The 14,909-nt window shown below is 59.0% G+C and overlaps 1 protein-coding gene across 1 annotated transcript in view; it reads right to left on the reverse strand.

The window, feature by feature from the left end:
- Window positions 1-14,909, reverse strand: part of CROCC (ciliary rootlet coiled-coil, rootletin) — a 45,291-nt gene that overhangs the window by 13,864 nt on the left and 16,518 nt on the right. The window contains exons 7-24 of the mRNA XM_060259572.1: window positions 14,272-14,378; window positions 13,770-13,935; window positions 13,499-13,605; window positions 12,799-13,026; window positions 12,410-12,506; window positions 11,582-11,689; window positions 11,222-11,452; window positions 10,319-10,518; window positions 9,135-9,317; window positions 8,687-8,831; window positions 8,187-8,333; window positions 7,579-7,809; window positions 6,077-6,270; window positions 4,964-5,091; window positions 4,571-4,740; window positions 4,009-4,188; window positions 3,027-3,161; window positions 2,648-2,791 (exon numbers count right to left, since the gene is read on the reverse strand). Coding sequence (XP_060115555.1) covers window positions 2,648-2,791; window positions 3,027-3,161; window positions 4,009-4,188; window positions 4,571-4,740; window positions 4,964-5,091; window positions 6,077-6,270; window positions 7,579-7,809; window positions 8,187-8,333; window positions 8,687-8,831; window positions 9,135-9,317; window positions 10,319-10,518; window positions 11,222-11,452; window positions 11,582-11,689; window positions 12,410-12,506; window positions 12,799-13,026; window positions 13,499-13,605; window positions 13,770-13,935; window positions 14,272-14,378 — 2,901 coding nt within the window. The remainder of the gene's footprint in view (window positions 1-2,647; window positions 2,792-3,026; window positions 3,162-4,008; window positions 4,189-4,570; window positions 4,741-4,963; window positions 5,092-6,076; window positions 6,271-7,578; window positions 7,810-8,186; window positions 8,334-8,686; window positions 8,832-9,134; window positions 9,318-10,318; window positions 10,519-11,221; window positions 11,453-11,581; window positions 11,690-12,409; window positions 12,507-12,798; window positions 13,027-13,498; window positions 13,606-13,769; window positions 13,936-14,271; window positions 14,379-14,909) is intronic.

The following is a 14,909-nucleotide window of genomic DNA, read 5'->3' on the forward strand; positions in this document are numbered from 1 at the left end:
AACCAGATCAAGATTAGACGCCGCAGCCTCAGCTAAAAGCCTGGTGGAACAGCTCCGTTTTACAGGCCCTACGGAAGGCTAATAAGCCAGGTAGGGCCCGGATCTCAAAAGGGAGCTGATTCCACCAGGTCGGGGCCAGGACTGAAAAAGCCCTGGCCCTAGTTGAGGCGAGGCGGGAGTCTCTTGGGCTGGGGACGGCCCACAGATGTTGGAAGGCCGAACGTAACAACCTCCTGGGCATATATGGAAGGAGACGGTCCCGCAGGTATGCTGGTCCCAGGCCACATAAGGCTTTAAACGTTAGAACTAAAACCTTGAAGCGGATCCGGTACTCAATGGGCAGACTGTGGAGTGCCAGCCGAATGCCCACCAGTAAAGGTAGTGCAGTCAGCAGGCGAGCCGCCGCATTCTGCACCCACTGCAGTTTCCAGATCAATCTCAAGGGTAAGCCAGTGTAGAGCGAGTTACAGTAGTCTAGTCTGGAAGTGACCATTGCATGGATCACTGTAGCCAGGTCCCGGGGGGATAGATATGGTGCTAGCTGCCTGATCTGCCGAAGATAAGAAAAGGCAAACCTGGCAACCATCGTGATTTGGGCCTCCATGGAAAGGGGGGCATCCAAGGTCACTCCTAAGCTCTTCACCTGTTGGGCTGGCACCAATGTGGCACCGTCCAAAGCTGGGAGCTCGATGCCCATACCCACCCCACCCCGACTCAGGTACAGGGCCTCCGTCTTAGCTGGATTCAATTTCAGTTGGTTCCGTTGTAACCACCTAGCCACGGCTCCCAATGCCTCAGACAAATGGTCGGGGCGGCAACTGGCCAGCTACTCATCAACAGATAGAGCTGGGTGTACTGGTGGCAACCCATCCCAAAACCTCGGGTAATCTGGGCAAGGGGGCACATATAGATGTTAAATAATATTGGCAAGAGAATGGCTCCCTGTGGCACTCCACATATAAGTGGATGCCGCAAGGAAGTCTGCTCGCCAAGCACCACACTTTGTCCCCATCCCCAGAGAAAGGAGGAAAACCATTGTAAGGCCACCCCCCAAAATCCGGCGAGGCAGTGGATCATAAGGTCATAATCGACCACGTCAAATGCTGCTGACAGATTGAGAACTATCAGCAGTGCTGACCCGCCTTGAGCCAGGTGCTATCCTAAGTCCTGTGAGAGCGACTAAGACAGTCTCTGTTCATGGCCTGGGTGAAAGCTGGACTGGAATGGGTCCAAGGCAGATGTCTTATCCAGGAAAACCTGTAATTGCTCCAGAAGGAGTTTAATTTTGATGTCAGACAGTTGTTAAAAGCAGGACCAGTAAAATGGTGCCAAGGTCATAGTACCATCACTTCCAGTGTTGTTGAGATATACAGCAGTAATCTCCAATAATCTCTTTCGCACCTCTCACTCTCACTCACTCACACAGAAATCTCATAGAAATGCCAGCTGGCTACAACTGCGGGTGCCAACTTTTCATTGGCAGAGCTCCTATGTCTGCAACAACAGTATGATGAACAGAAAAGTTTCATCCAGTAAAAATGGAAGGAAAGAAAGAAAGAGAAAGGAAAGAATGAAATGGAAGGAAAGGAAAAGAAAAGAAAAGAAAAGAAAGACATGGAAAGAAAGAACATAAGAGAAGCCATGTCGGATCAGGCCAGTGGACCATCCAGTCCAAAATTCTCTAACACAATGCCCCAAAAGCACCAGAATGTCCTCCAGTGGGGCCAGGGCACTAGAAGCCCTCCCACTGTTGCTTCCCCCCCTCCCAGCACCAAGAATACAGACAGAGCATCACTTGCAGGGAAAGAAAGAAGGGGAGACACAAAGAAAAGCGTTTTGCAGTTGCACCATCAGATGACCCCAGCCAGCAACAATTCTGCCCAGGGGTCATTTGGCAAAAAAAAAGAGATAGCTATTGGAATGCCCACTCCCCACCCCTCCCAGCTGGAAAAAACACACACACCCTTCTTTGCCACCCAGGCCTCCCAGGGAAATCTCCCCAAAAGAGCATACTGCAAGGCACATGGAAGCTCATACCTTGAAGAACACTTCATGGGCCTAAAGTGCCAGTGGACTCCAGCTTTTCTCTCAAACACTGGGAGGTGGGGAGAAGGAAGGAGAGGCAGCCCAGCTCCTCTCTGCACAACACAGAGACGGGGAAAGGAAGGAAGCCAAATGGAGCTCAGGCTTTGCAGCTTGTGTCAGTCTTCAAGGCTAGATTTTCTCTGCACAACACAGAGACGGGAGAAGGAGGCAGACGGGGGAAGAGCAGAGCTCATGCCTTGCTGGGGGCGGGGCTAGCTTTGGCTTTTCTTGTGACCGGTGCTGGGTCACAACCCTGCTAATGGGAAACACTGCTCTAGAACTTCACACAATGAAGCTGATAGACAGCAGATACTAGACCAGCAACAGAAACCACATCTTAATGAACATTTAACCTGCAGAACTCATAGCCCCAGGAGGTAGACAGCTTGAAAAAGGGGCTAGGCAAATGGATAAAATGAATGAATGAATGACCATGAGCTGTCAGGAGAAAGGGGCTGTCTTCCTCTGGGGGCTAGTTGCTGCAAACATCACCTGCGGCCTTCCCCAGAAGCACAGCTAGAGACTGGGGGTGGGGGGGAATCAGCCCAGGCCCCTTGCTCACCTCTCGGAGGGCAGATTCCTTCTGCTTCCCCAGGTCCTGGACCTGCTCCCGAAGCGCCTTCGCCTCCTGCTCGTGGCCTGCTGCAGCTTCTTCCAGCTGTCTGCGCAGGCTCTGCAGCTCGGCCTTCAAGGCAGTGACTGCGGCCTGCAGAGGGAGGGGGGAAAGAGCTGAGCCCGTGGGGCCTCGGGCAGCACAATCCCAGCAGTCTCCCCCCCCAGCCCAGGAAATGGCCTCTTCCCCTCGGGGGGTGGGGGGCACTCGTCCTGGCCTGAGCAACAGCAGCAGGGGGAGGAAGTGCTCCACATGGGGACAAAGACGGGAGAAGGGGGAAGGATTGTCCCCAAGGCAAAGACTCCAGACCTGTGAGCTGCACACCCACCCGCTCGTGCTCCTGTCGGCTCTGGGCCTCTCGCTTGAGCCCATTCAGCTCCAAAGCCAGGGCGGCCAGACTCTGCTGGGCCCCCGACAGCTTCTCCAGCACCACCGTCTTCTCCAATTCCTTGAGGGAGAGGGCCTGGGGACAAGGCAGGGGGCGAAATCACCTGGAGGGCCAGTCAGGCATCTGGTGGAGCTGACGCTGGCTCTCTCTCTGCACCCACTTTGGCCCTCCGGAGGGGCCCACCGCCAAATAAGCCTTCTGCAGCGCCAAGAGGCACCTTCTTCCTTTTTTGCAGTCCTGTCACGCTGTTCCTCCCTCCTTCCCTCAGCAGGTGACAGCCACAGAACCAAGCATATTGGTACTCTTTTAATCTGTTAAAAACATCTTCATTCTTCTGTGCGCTGATTTACTACTTGCCCTCAATACGCAAGAGACGCCAGAAAGTCTCACGGGACCCCCACTCACTCGGTGCTTCTGCTGCTTCAGACCAGGGTTCCCTCTAAGCTGAGGAAGCGTGAGGTGGCTCACAGTTTTTTAGCCTCCAGCTCGCATGTTTTTGTCCTAGCTCAGGAAAGATGGCCCCAGAGCAAACTAATTTATGCAGGAGCTCACAACTTTCAAGCCAGTAGCTCACAAAGCAGAATTTTTGATCACAAGACTCTGCGGCTTAGAGGGAGCATTGCTTCAGACCCACACGGCTGCCCCCTGGATCTGTCTTCTGGCCATCATTTGAAACCTCCCATGGTGGGGGGGGGGGTGGATGCAAAAGCATCTCAAATGCAGGACACCCCAGCAGTCTTCTCCTGCCCTGATCCTTCCCCCGTCTAGCGGGGCCACAGACCTGCTCTGGAGCTCTCAGAGTGCCTCAGCGACCACAATCGTGCTGACATCAGAGTCGCTTCTGGGGCCAAATGCTCACCACCCCACAAGGGTGAGCGCAGAGCCTCTCTCTCTTCCTCAGCCCCCCCCCATTCCCCCCCACCTGCTGCTTCTCATTCTCTGCCAGCAGAAGGCCCTCGTCCCGCTCTTGCTGCAGCGCCGTCAGCTCCTCCTGCAGCTCTTCCTTCTCGGCCTCGTGGTGGGCCAGCAGCTCCTCCCGCTCCCGCGCCAAGCGGCCCAGCAGCTCCTCCCGCTCGCCTTCCAGCTCCCTCCTCAGTGCCTCCTGCAAGGAAGACCATCCCAAGGGCTGGAGGCTTCTAGCAAGCCTTCCCAGCCAGGACTCAGACGGGAGTCACAAGAGGGGAGGCCAAGGCAGAGAACGCCAGCCCCCCAAGGAACACGGCACCTCCTCCACGCTCAGGAACATCCCCCCCCCCACACCCACCCTGGGGCTGCTGCAGGTTTCTGAGCCCCCTGCTGCAGATTTCTGAGCTTGGCTGTCACAGGTGGCAATCGGATTTTGAACTAGATGGATCCAACATGGCTTACAGAAACGACATTTTTCATCTGGAACATGCCCTTGAAATGCCTTTTTCATCAACCTGCGAGGAGACTTGAATATTCCAGCAGGCAGACTCCTAGCACAGCCTCTAGACTGCACTTACTTTCTCCCTCTGCAGGTGGGACATGGCATCTTCCTGTGCTGCCTGCCTGGTCCTCAGGGCTGCTTGGGCCTCTTTCTCCATCTGGGACAGCTGTTGAGCCTGGAGCTGCTTCTCCCTCTCCAGCCGGCTCACCTCAGCCTCCATCTGCCTGCGGACACTGCTCAGCTCCACTGCCACAGATGGGGGGGGGGGAGACGTCAGTCAGGGAAGGGACAGAACATCCCCCCCCCAAAGAACAGCAGCTGGAACAGGAGGGGCCAAGGATTCTCCAGCAAAGCTTTAGGACAGCAGACCTGCCACAGCCCCACCCACCCAGCACACACCCTCTGCCCAGAGCTCGGCCTCGAGGGAGAAAAGGGCAGGACACAGCAAGCCCCCCTCCCCCCCGGCCACCTTGCAGGGCTTCCTTGGCCAGCAGCCAGGCCTGGCTCTGGGACTCCAGCTGCTCCTTCCGGGTGTCCACCTGAGCCAGGCAGTGCTGGACGTCAAAAAGGGTTGTCTCCAAGGCATCTTTTCCTGACCTGGACAAAGTTCAGAAGACCACAAGGAGAGCCCCTGAGAAACCCACAGGTGCAGTTCCCCCAGGAGGGAAGGGGGCGGGGCATGCTGGCGACACTCACGGGGATCAACAGACATGGGGCTCAAGGCCCGTCCGCAACCCCTGGCTCATTAGCAACAAGGTCCCCCCCCCCGCCCTCAGCCAGCATCATTTTGCAAGCCCTCTGGTGCTCGTGGGCTCCTTGGCCACCCCCCCCCATCCTGGCCACCCTCTCCTGCCGGCCCCCTGCTGTGTCGGCCTTGCTGGGCCCAGAACTGCATGAGGGATTCCTGGGGCAGCCACAGCACCAGAGTCCGGCCCTCCAGCTCCCACGAGAGCCCTCAGCACGGCATCCTCCATCCTTCCTACAGCTGCCTCCCCGCCCCCCCCCCCCGCAGCATCTGGTCTTCCTGGGGGCACAATCCTGATGGGCAGCTCAGGCCCTCTCTTTGGGTTAGCCTTTGGCACTGGCAGAGAGCTGGTCACACCCTCCAGTCCTACCGAGTCCTGCTTCCCCCTCCCCACCCCAGCCACTTGCAGCCCAAATCCCTCCTCGGCTTGGCTGGGCCCTGTGCTGTGACCTCTCTTTCCCTCTTCTTGGGGGCTCCTCCCCCAATCCTTCTAGAACTCCTCCCCCCTGGGCAGAGAGAGGTGTAAAACAGCCCCCCAGCCCTGCCCTGGGACCTCCAACGGTGCCTCAGTGCTTGGCGGGGGGACAGCATGCCTCCCTTCCGAGGGAGGGGGCTGAGGCTGCTGCAGGAGGGCAGCTGCCGAGGAAGGAAAGGAGCAAAGTGAGACTGTGGGATGGGGGACGGCTGGGACTCCTGCTCGCCAGGGGGAGCTAAGCATCGTGCCCCACTGCCCGGCTGCAAACCCTGCTGCCACCTGGCGACCAGTTCAATGGGATGGGCAGTCTGCCAGCAGACCCCTCCCCCTGCACACCTCAAGATCGGGCGCTGCCACCCTACCTGAGGCCTGCGATCTCCTCTGCCAGTCCCCGATTGTCTCGCTCCAAGGCGGCCAGCTGGACCGCCAGACTACTCTTCTCCTTCATCAGCTCCTCCTTCTCCTTGGCTGCCCGGACCAAGGCCTCACTGTGGCGCTCCACCTCCCCGTGCACCTGGGCCAGTGCCTCATTCACTGCGTCCCTCTGGCCAGAAAGCTGGGAGAGGAGGAGGGGGAGGAGGAGAAAGGAGGGCAGCAGCCATCAGGCCTTCTCCACCTGTGAAGCCCCCAACCCACCAAGCCAGCCAGAGACAGAGCTCAGCCCTCCCGGGCAGGCTGCACCCCTGCGACCTTCAGAGGTTGAGGAGCTGGACCAGGAAGGAATCAGCAGTCCTGCCGGGGTTCTTTGCAAGACCCTTCCTGGCAACAGAGGGGCAGCAAAACACACGCTCAGCACCTGGAAGCCTTTGCCACATTTGCCTTTGCCTTCAAACAAGTGGAGCTCATGCAAAGAGCAAGGCCTGCTTGAAAAGGGTCTGCAGCAGTGCCCTTCTGTAAGGAAGTCAGCTGCTGACACAAACTCACATAGACACAATTGCCCCTGAAAATGGCAACAGCAACTGCCTACTGGTAGTGGGATGTGCAAAAAGGATCTAGGGGTCTTAGTGGACCATACACTGAACATGAATCAACTGTGTGATGCAGTAGCTAAAAAGGCCAAGGCAATTTTGGGCTGCATCAACAAAAGTCAAGTGTCCAGATCATGTGAAGTAATGGTATTGCTTTACCTCATCTAGAGTACTGTGTTGTTTTGGGCACCACAATTTAAGGACACAGACAAGCTGGAGCGGGTCCAGAGGAGACAACAAAATATGGAGACCAAATTTTACAAGGAGATGGGTGTGTTTAGCCTGCAGGGGAGGCGGATGAGAGGTGACAGGATCACCATCTTCGAGTACTTGAAGGACAGTCATATGGAGGATGGTGTGGGATTGTTTTCTGTGGCCCCAGGTCGGACCAGAACCAGTGGGTTGCAATTAAGTCAAAAGAGTTTCTGGCTCAACATTAGGAAGACCTTCCTGACAGTGAGAGCAGTTCCTCAGTGGAAGAGGCTTCCTCCTGGGGAGGTGGTGGGTGGGCTCTCCTTCCTTAGAGGTTTGTAAGTAGAGGCTGGATGGCCACCTGACAGCAATGCGGATTCTGTGAATTAGGCAGACCATGAGAGGGAGGGCAGGAAGGGAGTTGCATCGTGGCCCTTTCTGAACATGCCTAGTAGGGAAATGCTGGTTGCCACTTTGGGGCCAGCCAGTTTGGCCAAGGAGCCTGGAGTTTCTTCTTTTGCCACCTTCTGGGCACTGGAGGGGTGTGGGGGATGCATTTGAGAACTTCCTGCATTGTGTGTGTGGGGGGGGTAAGGTCAGACTAGACAGCCCTGGAAGTCCCTTCCAACTCCATGGTTCTAATTCCAGCCCCACCCCCCTCTGGCTTGGCAGTGGGAGGGAAGGAAGCCAGCCCTGTAGCTCACCTGGCCCAGCTGGCCCTGCAGCCGTTCCTGCTCCCCTTGCAGCACCAGGCGCTCCCCCTCCAGCTTCTCCACGCTCTGCTCCGCAGCCTGCAGTGTCTGCCCCAAGGTGTGGCACTTTGCAGCCAAGTCCAGCCTCTCCTGCTCCAGCCGCACCAGCTCCAGCCGAAGGATGGCCTTCTCTCGCACAGCTTCCTGCTGGCCTCCAAGGAGGGCTGCCTTCTCCTCTTCCAGCTGGCCCCGCAAAGAAAGGGGGGCTCAGCATGGCGGGCACTGGCAACAGGCCCCTCCCCTCCCCTCCCCACCCCACCACGATGAAAGGATACTTTCCCCCACAGAACATCCTGTACCCAGAGTCTCCCTTCAGCAGACAAAGGGGCACCACGGGGCTCCCTGGAAGCGGCCCGTCTGCGCCTCCTCCCTCGCAGGCGCAGAGAGGCACCCTGGAAGCAAGCCCTGGGCATCCGGCTGCAACTACGCCTCCTGACTTGCTTCTGACCTCACCGGGGCACAGCCCTGAGGGCTAGAACCCCCTTCTCTTCGGGAGGCGGGATTCTGTGCAGCGCCTCTGGTCCTCTCCCTCCCTCCCGGCAACCCTCTCCCAGCCATACCTCGCTGACCACCCGGTTGAGGTCAGCCTTATCCTGGGCCAGCCCCTCATTCAGGGCACTCATCTTGGACAGGGAGTCCCGCAGCGAGGCCTCCTCCGCCCTCAGCCTGCGCACCGCCCGCTCCAGCTCCGTGTGGCTCCCCTCGGCCTGGGGGGAGGGAGGGAGGCAGCGAGTGGCTCTTCCTGAAGTCACAGAGACTCGATTCTGCTGCCAGCCCTTCAGGGATGGGGCAGGCAGCTTGGCTCTGGGACCCCGGGGGCAGGGGCATCCACGTGGTCTCTTTCTAGTGATCTTTTGAGAATGTCATTCAGCCACGTAAGGATGCAACAACCCGATGGAGCCAGCAACACAGCTGCCCCAGGCGCTGCACGGAGGGAAAACCTGATGCCGCCACCCCCTCCCGGCCCATTCCAAGCAGGGGGGGAGCACCTGGTGGGTGGCTGCCGCCTCCTCTGGAGCCTCCGTGCCGAGCAGCATGTTCCCCGCCCCCTCCGCCTCACCTGGGCCAGGGCATCGGCCCCCTGTGCCTTCTCGCTCTCGGCCACCTCCTTCTCCAGGACTGCTTGGCTGAGGGCCTCCCGGGCGAGCAGCAGCTCCTTCTTCAGGGCCGACTTCTGCCCCTCCAGCTGCTCCAGCTGCTTGTGCCTGCGGGGGGGGGGGGCAGCCGGGGGAGTGTGTTACAGGCACCCTGCAACAGTCACCTGAGCATGTTGCAAGGAGAAGGGCCTGTCTCCCAGGGCACACCACCTTCCTGATGGCTTTGGGGCCATCTGGAATGGAACACGTGGAAATGCCTTCCAGGGGGCCACTGTGTGATGGTAAGAGGACCCCCCCTCCTTTGGTAAGAGGACCCCCCCCCAAGAGTGACAGCTTTTCTTTGGCCAAGGCCCTGCCTAGCCCCACCGCCTCCCCATCCCAGCTGCTACAACCCTGGGACTGCTCACACACCCCCACTCTCTCTCCTTCTGGCTTCGCTCCCGCTCCGCCAAGAGGGACTTCTTCTCTGCCTCCAGGGCCTCGTGGCGGCACTGGAGGTCCCGGTTGGCCCGCAAGAGCTCCTCGTTCTCCTTCCCCCAGACGTTGAGCTTCTCCTGCAGGCCTCCCAGCTTCTTCTCTAGGAGCGTCTTCTCACTGGCGTGGGGGGGGGAGAGTGAGTGAGAGAGAGAGAGAGAGAGACAGACCCCATTGCTGGTGGGGGGGGGGCTGTCGCTCCCTTCTCACTCGCCCATTTGTTAGTGGGTCCAGAGGGAACCCGCAGAAGCCACCCCCTGTCCCAGGGAGGCAGTCCGAAGCCAGAGCAACCCTGCCAGGTGGCCACCGCAAGACAAAACGCAGCTCTCTGGGCTCCCCCTTCAAAGGCAGGTCAGCTGGGAGAGGGAGCCCCACCAAGGACCTGGCTGGCCGGCCGAACAGAAGTGAGCTCCAGTCTCCCTAGCTTCACCCCCAGCCCAGCCCCTCTCTCTCAGCAGCAGCATGCAGGCTCTTTCCTCTGAAACGTCTTGCAAAGAAAGGCTGGGCAGAACAAGAAACACAGCAGAAGGACCGCTGACTGTCAAGAACTACCAGGCGTCCTAGGAGAGGCTGTGGAGACACCCTTCCTTCTGCATGTCAAGAATCACTCCATCTTGTTCCTCTTGTCATGTGTATTCAATTGTACAATGCTATGCTGTGCTTCAATGCTACGCTGCGCTTGCTATGCCCTTGATATAACTGTAACATGTTGCTTATCTGGAGGGAGGATGGCATGTCTGGGAATTGGCTAGTTGCTAGGTAACCAAGGTCAAAGAGCTGGAGGAGATGGGAACCATGAACTGATAGTGGGCACCTGTGGTGATGAGAGCTTAGCAAAAACCCTGCACAAAACCCCTGCTTTTGCTTGGCGCTCTTTGGCTTGAATTATAATGGTCAGGGCAAAGGCTTAGAAGTTGGGGGAACTGACAGAGAGGTAAGTTCCGACAAGGTGTGTGTCTGCCCATAAAGCTGGAATCTTGAACTTCAACTGACTTGACTCTAGGTCTGACACTGCGCTGCCACACAGAGCAAAGGAGGGAGGGAGGGAGAGAGAGAGAAGCCCCCTCCTCCACCGTTCTGGCAGCTGCGGCTGCTGCTGCTGCTTCATCAAGCTCTCCCACCTGGCCAGAAGATCCACCGATGTCTGGAAGTGGCTGGCATCTTGCAGGGCATCCTCCTTGGCCCGTGCCAGGCTGTCCACCTCGTCCCGCAGCTGCAGGAGCTTCTGCTCAAGGGAATGGCGGTCACGGTCGCCCTCGGCCACCTGCCTCTTCAAGGAAGCCACCCGGTCTTGGCTGGCCTCAAACTTCCCACGGGCCTCCTACCGGCGGCACAAGCATCAAGGGTTAGGCAGATCCACTGGCAACTCTGGCCGAAGAAGGGGTCCCACGGACCAGCCCCCAATGGTGTTGGAGGCAGCGACTGAGTCTGTGCAACCGCAAGCTGTGCTATTCAACAAGTTTAAAAGAATCAATGCAAAACTGTCCCACAGAGGAGGAGGAGAAGAAGCAGCCCCCCCTCTTTGTTTTTGCCAAGTGAGAGGCAAGATAAAGGACGCTGGGAACAAGGAAGCACCAATTCCATAGTGACAAGCAGAAAGAATCTCATACAATTCAAAGAGGGCTAGAAGCACATATAGCTTTAAATTGTGTACTACACAACATGTTGTGGGCAAAATCACAAACAATAGAATATAGAGCTTGAATATCCTCTGTGTATACAGGAACAGTCATTATCTAATGCTGTGGCTTACTTCACAATAAAATCGTCATGATCTAAATTCTGGGTGGCTAAAACCTTGACTTGAAAAGCAATTCCCTCATTTCAAAAGAAAATACTTTCTTCCCCAACGTACCCCAATGTCTCCAAATTTTCTGCTGGAAACACTGGAAAAGTCCATCAGGAATAAGAACCGGGGGGGGGGAGTGCTCCTCCCCCCCCAAGTTTTCCCTCCTGGTTTTGACCTGCAGCAGCAATTCAGCTTGCTGTTCCCAGGAGGCCACAAGGTCTGGCGCTCTCCTTACCTGCAGCTGCAGCTGGCGCTTGTGGAAGGCAGAGCGCACTGCCAGGAACGTGGAGTCTGAGAAAACCGGGGAGAGGCTGCGGCGGGGAGAGGAGCGCCGCCGCGGAGAGGGTGTCCGCAGGCTGCTGGAGAAGGCACACAGGCTGACCTCAGTGACGTCGCTGTCTGAGACATCCGTGGTCCGGTCAGTGGAGGAGAGGTGAACCGCACTGTCCGCATCGGAGAGGACTGCCTGCAGGGAAAGGCGACAGTGCTTGGCTGTGCCCGCTGCCCTGTCCACGTGGCTCCCCGACTCCCCCCAGAGCCAGCAGGCCCAACCCACCTCCCAGGGCTTGCCTTCCTCCCGCAGGCTCCTGCATACCTGAGCCAGGTCTCGCAAGGTCTGCTGCAGCAGCAGTCCCGACTCAGTTCGCCAGGCCCTGCCCTCCTCCGCTTCCGTGGCTGCCTGCTCCTGGGCACGCTCCACTTCCTGTAACCAGATGGGGGGGGGGCTAGCAAGAGAGGGGATCACAGGCAGAGCAGGGGGCCACAGCTCCATGAGTTCCACGGGACCCTGGAAACAGCTGCCGGAACCCCCAGCTTGCGGGTTGTGATCGCCTCCAAGCATCATCAGCATTAGACCTGGAGGAAAACCTCCCCCTCCCCCCGGTGAGGCACAGAGGGAGTCGCACGGCACTCCCACCCTGCTCGCTTGGCACAGTCAGCCACCTGGGGAGAACCTCTTCGCCCCCCTCCAGCTTGGGATGTGGGTCTCCTCCACTGTCGCCCCCATGCCAAAGGAACGCAGGGCTCAGCTGCTGCAGGGAGATGCTGGGACTTCCCCACCTTCAGAGAAGGCTCAAAGCTGCAGGAGGGGAGCTACAGTGTGGGGGGTGGGAGGGTTAGCCCCACTCCTGGTAGGTAGGGGTCCCACCCCACCCCCAGCATGGTTTCACCAACACAAACCACGACCAGCCAGCTCCAAGGAGCAGAGGAGAGACTTTCCCTCGGCTGGTCTCAGGGGAGAGAGGGATTCTTCCCACACACAATGACCCACGACCCCAACCAAGCCTCCCCACCACTGCTGGTCAGCAACGGGGAAATGAGCAGTTCCAAGAGCGTCTGGCTTCTCGTCTGCTGTGGCAGAAGCAGAGGCGCTCACCTCCAGCTGAACCCAGGTCTCTGGGGGCCCCACAGCCCCTCTGCTCACCTGCACCTCCAGCTTCCGCATGAGCCCCTGCAGGGCGTCGGCCTTCTCCGCATTCTGGGCTTTCAGGCGCTCCAAGCTGGAGGTGGCCTCACTGACTCTGGGGGGGGGGGGAGGCACAGGCAAGCACACACCTGCGTGAGCAACACGACCCCAGCCCCCGCCGTGCTGAAGCCACGCCACTCCTGCAAGCATGGCCAGCCTGGAGCTGCTAGCTAGCCCTGCCAGCACCCACGGCCTTGGCCTCTTTGCAAGAAACAAAGGGAGGCTTGACTGAAGCATCGTTTACGGGAGCTGCCTAGGACCACCCATCCCGCCCTGCCCTGCCCTGCCCGGGGTGGCAACAGCGTTTCCCTCCAGCGCACCTCCCCGGCTCTGGCCAGAAGACCTACCTGCTGCTCAGCTCCGCCTTCTCTGCATCACACCGGACCTGCAGCTGGATCATGTCGTGCACCTTGTCCTTCAGCTGCTCCTCCAGCTGGGCAATCAGCAGGACCTGCTTCTCCAGGGCCGCCCGGGTGTCACTCTCCGACAGGCGCAGGTTGCTGCTCAGGTTCAGGCAGGCCGCGTGCACCAGACGGCCGGACCGCGACAGCTCCCCACTCAGCTCCAGGAGGTCTCTGCCGGGGGGGGGGCAAAGTCACTGGAAGGGGAGGGGCTCCATCTCCCACCCACAAATGCCAACTGCACCCCAGGTCGTTCCAGGAAGAGTCCAGAGGGCTGGGCCCACCATCCCCACAAGCAAAATGGGGGGCGGGGAGCAGAGGGCTGAATGGAGCACCCCAAGATAGCCATTTCCATAAACTTCTGCCTGCCCACCCCACCCCCAGGATGCAAAGACAGACTTGACACAGCATGGGCACCATCCAGTCCAAAGCCAGTCCCAGGAATTGGGGGGCAGCTCTGGCTTTTGTGCTCCTTCCATGATACAGCAGTAGCAGACTTCTCCAGGCAACGAGCACCCCCTCGGCATCCCTCATGGGACACAAGGTGGCCGCTGCCTGTGGGCAGAGCAGGTGCAGCCCTGGACCGGTCAGAGCTCCTGAGTTCTCCAGCTCCAAGGCAGCCCTTTTGAAGGGCTCCAGTGCTGACCTCTCCGTCATGCTCTTCGCTTCGCTGAAGTGTCTCCGGAACCCCACCACCTGGTGCCAAAGCATGAGCAGCCGGCTGTGCTCGCTGCTGAAATACGTGTTGAACGACTGCGGAGGAAAACAGGGAGAACTTGCCGCAGCAGCAGCAACAGACCCCTGGCAGACTTCTGCCTCTGGCTTGCAGCCAGGCCACCCTGACCCGACCCCGTGGCTGGGCTATGGGGAGGGGCAGGGAAGAGTGGTTTGACTCCCCCACCCCCATCCCTGCCCACCTCCTTTTCCCGGCGCCACTCGCCCTCTCGCTGCTCCAGTTCCTCCCGGGCCTTTGACCAATCCGCTGTCAGCTTCCGGAGGTCTTCACTCAGGGCCTGGTTGGCAGCGCTGGCTTGCCCCAGCTGCTCCCGCAGCATGGCATTCACCTGGGCAAGACTGGCACTCCTAGGCGGCATCAGGAGGAAACAGGGGCACCCTCATGTGCCAGGGGCAAAGAACCCAGATCAAAGAAGCTTTGCCGCTGCCCAACCTGCTTGGGTTGAGAGGGGAGCCTCCACACAGCCCCCCCCCTTGAGGTAGGTCAAGCAGATTGAGGGGAGGGGGAGAGAGCAACTGGCTGAGGTCTCCCACAGAGCTTCCACAGCACAGCAGAGAGATTCGAACCTGGGTCCCCTACGCCTAGTCACGGCTCCTCCTGCTGAGCACTCTAAGGTGCCCCCCACACCCTGCCCCCTCGACTTTTCAAGATGCTGCCCCCCAAGCCCCCCACCCTCCACAAACCTTTGCTGCTCCTCTTCCAGGCGGATGAGAGCGTTCTCCAGGTCGCTGCTGCCGCCGCCATCCTCCTCGCGACGCAGGAGGCGGGACTCCGCAATGGCCAGGCGGCTCTAGGAAGAGGAAGCCAGAAGGGCTGGCATGCCCACCCCTGCACTGTGGGGCAGAACTCCCCCCAACTCCACACCCATGCTCTCCAGCCCCGGGAGAGGCAGAGAACAAAGCCACTTGAGCATGCACGGAGTCCCCCTCCTTCCCTTTCCAGGCTGAACACTCCCACAGGCCCAGCCCTCAAAATATCACCCACTATCCCCCCACCACCACCAGGGCTGAAATATCTGCCCAACTCTGGCCTCCCCCCTGGGCTGAAACACTTGTCCAGTCACAGTCAAGTGAACCCTGGGAACTGTAGTTTCTTGAAGGGGGAGGAGCTAAGGAGGGCAGAGAGACCCGCTGCAATGCCCCCCTCCCCCCCATCCCTGCAGGCAAGGCAAGGGGTGGAGGGGGGGCCACTGGGACAGCAGAACTGACCCCCATTAGAAGTGCCGCCTCCCCCTCCCCGTTCTCAGTGCTGTTTCCTCCAGCCAAGTGACACGTCTCAGAGTGTCTTCGGGGCATCAACCAGCGTTTGCCTCAGAAGAACT

This window comes from Heteronotia binoei, chromosome 18 (assembly GCF_032191835.1).
Source record: "Heteronotia binoei isolate CCM8104 ecotype False Entrance Well chromosome 18, APGP_CSIRO_Hbin_v1, whole genome shotgun sequence".
Lineage (NCBI taxonomy): Eukaryota > Metazoa > Chordata > Lepidosauria > Squamata > Gekkonidae > Heteronotia > Heteronotia binoei.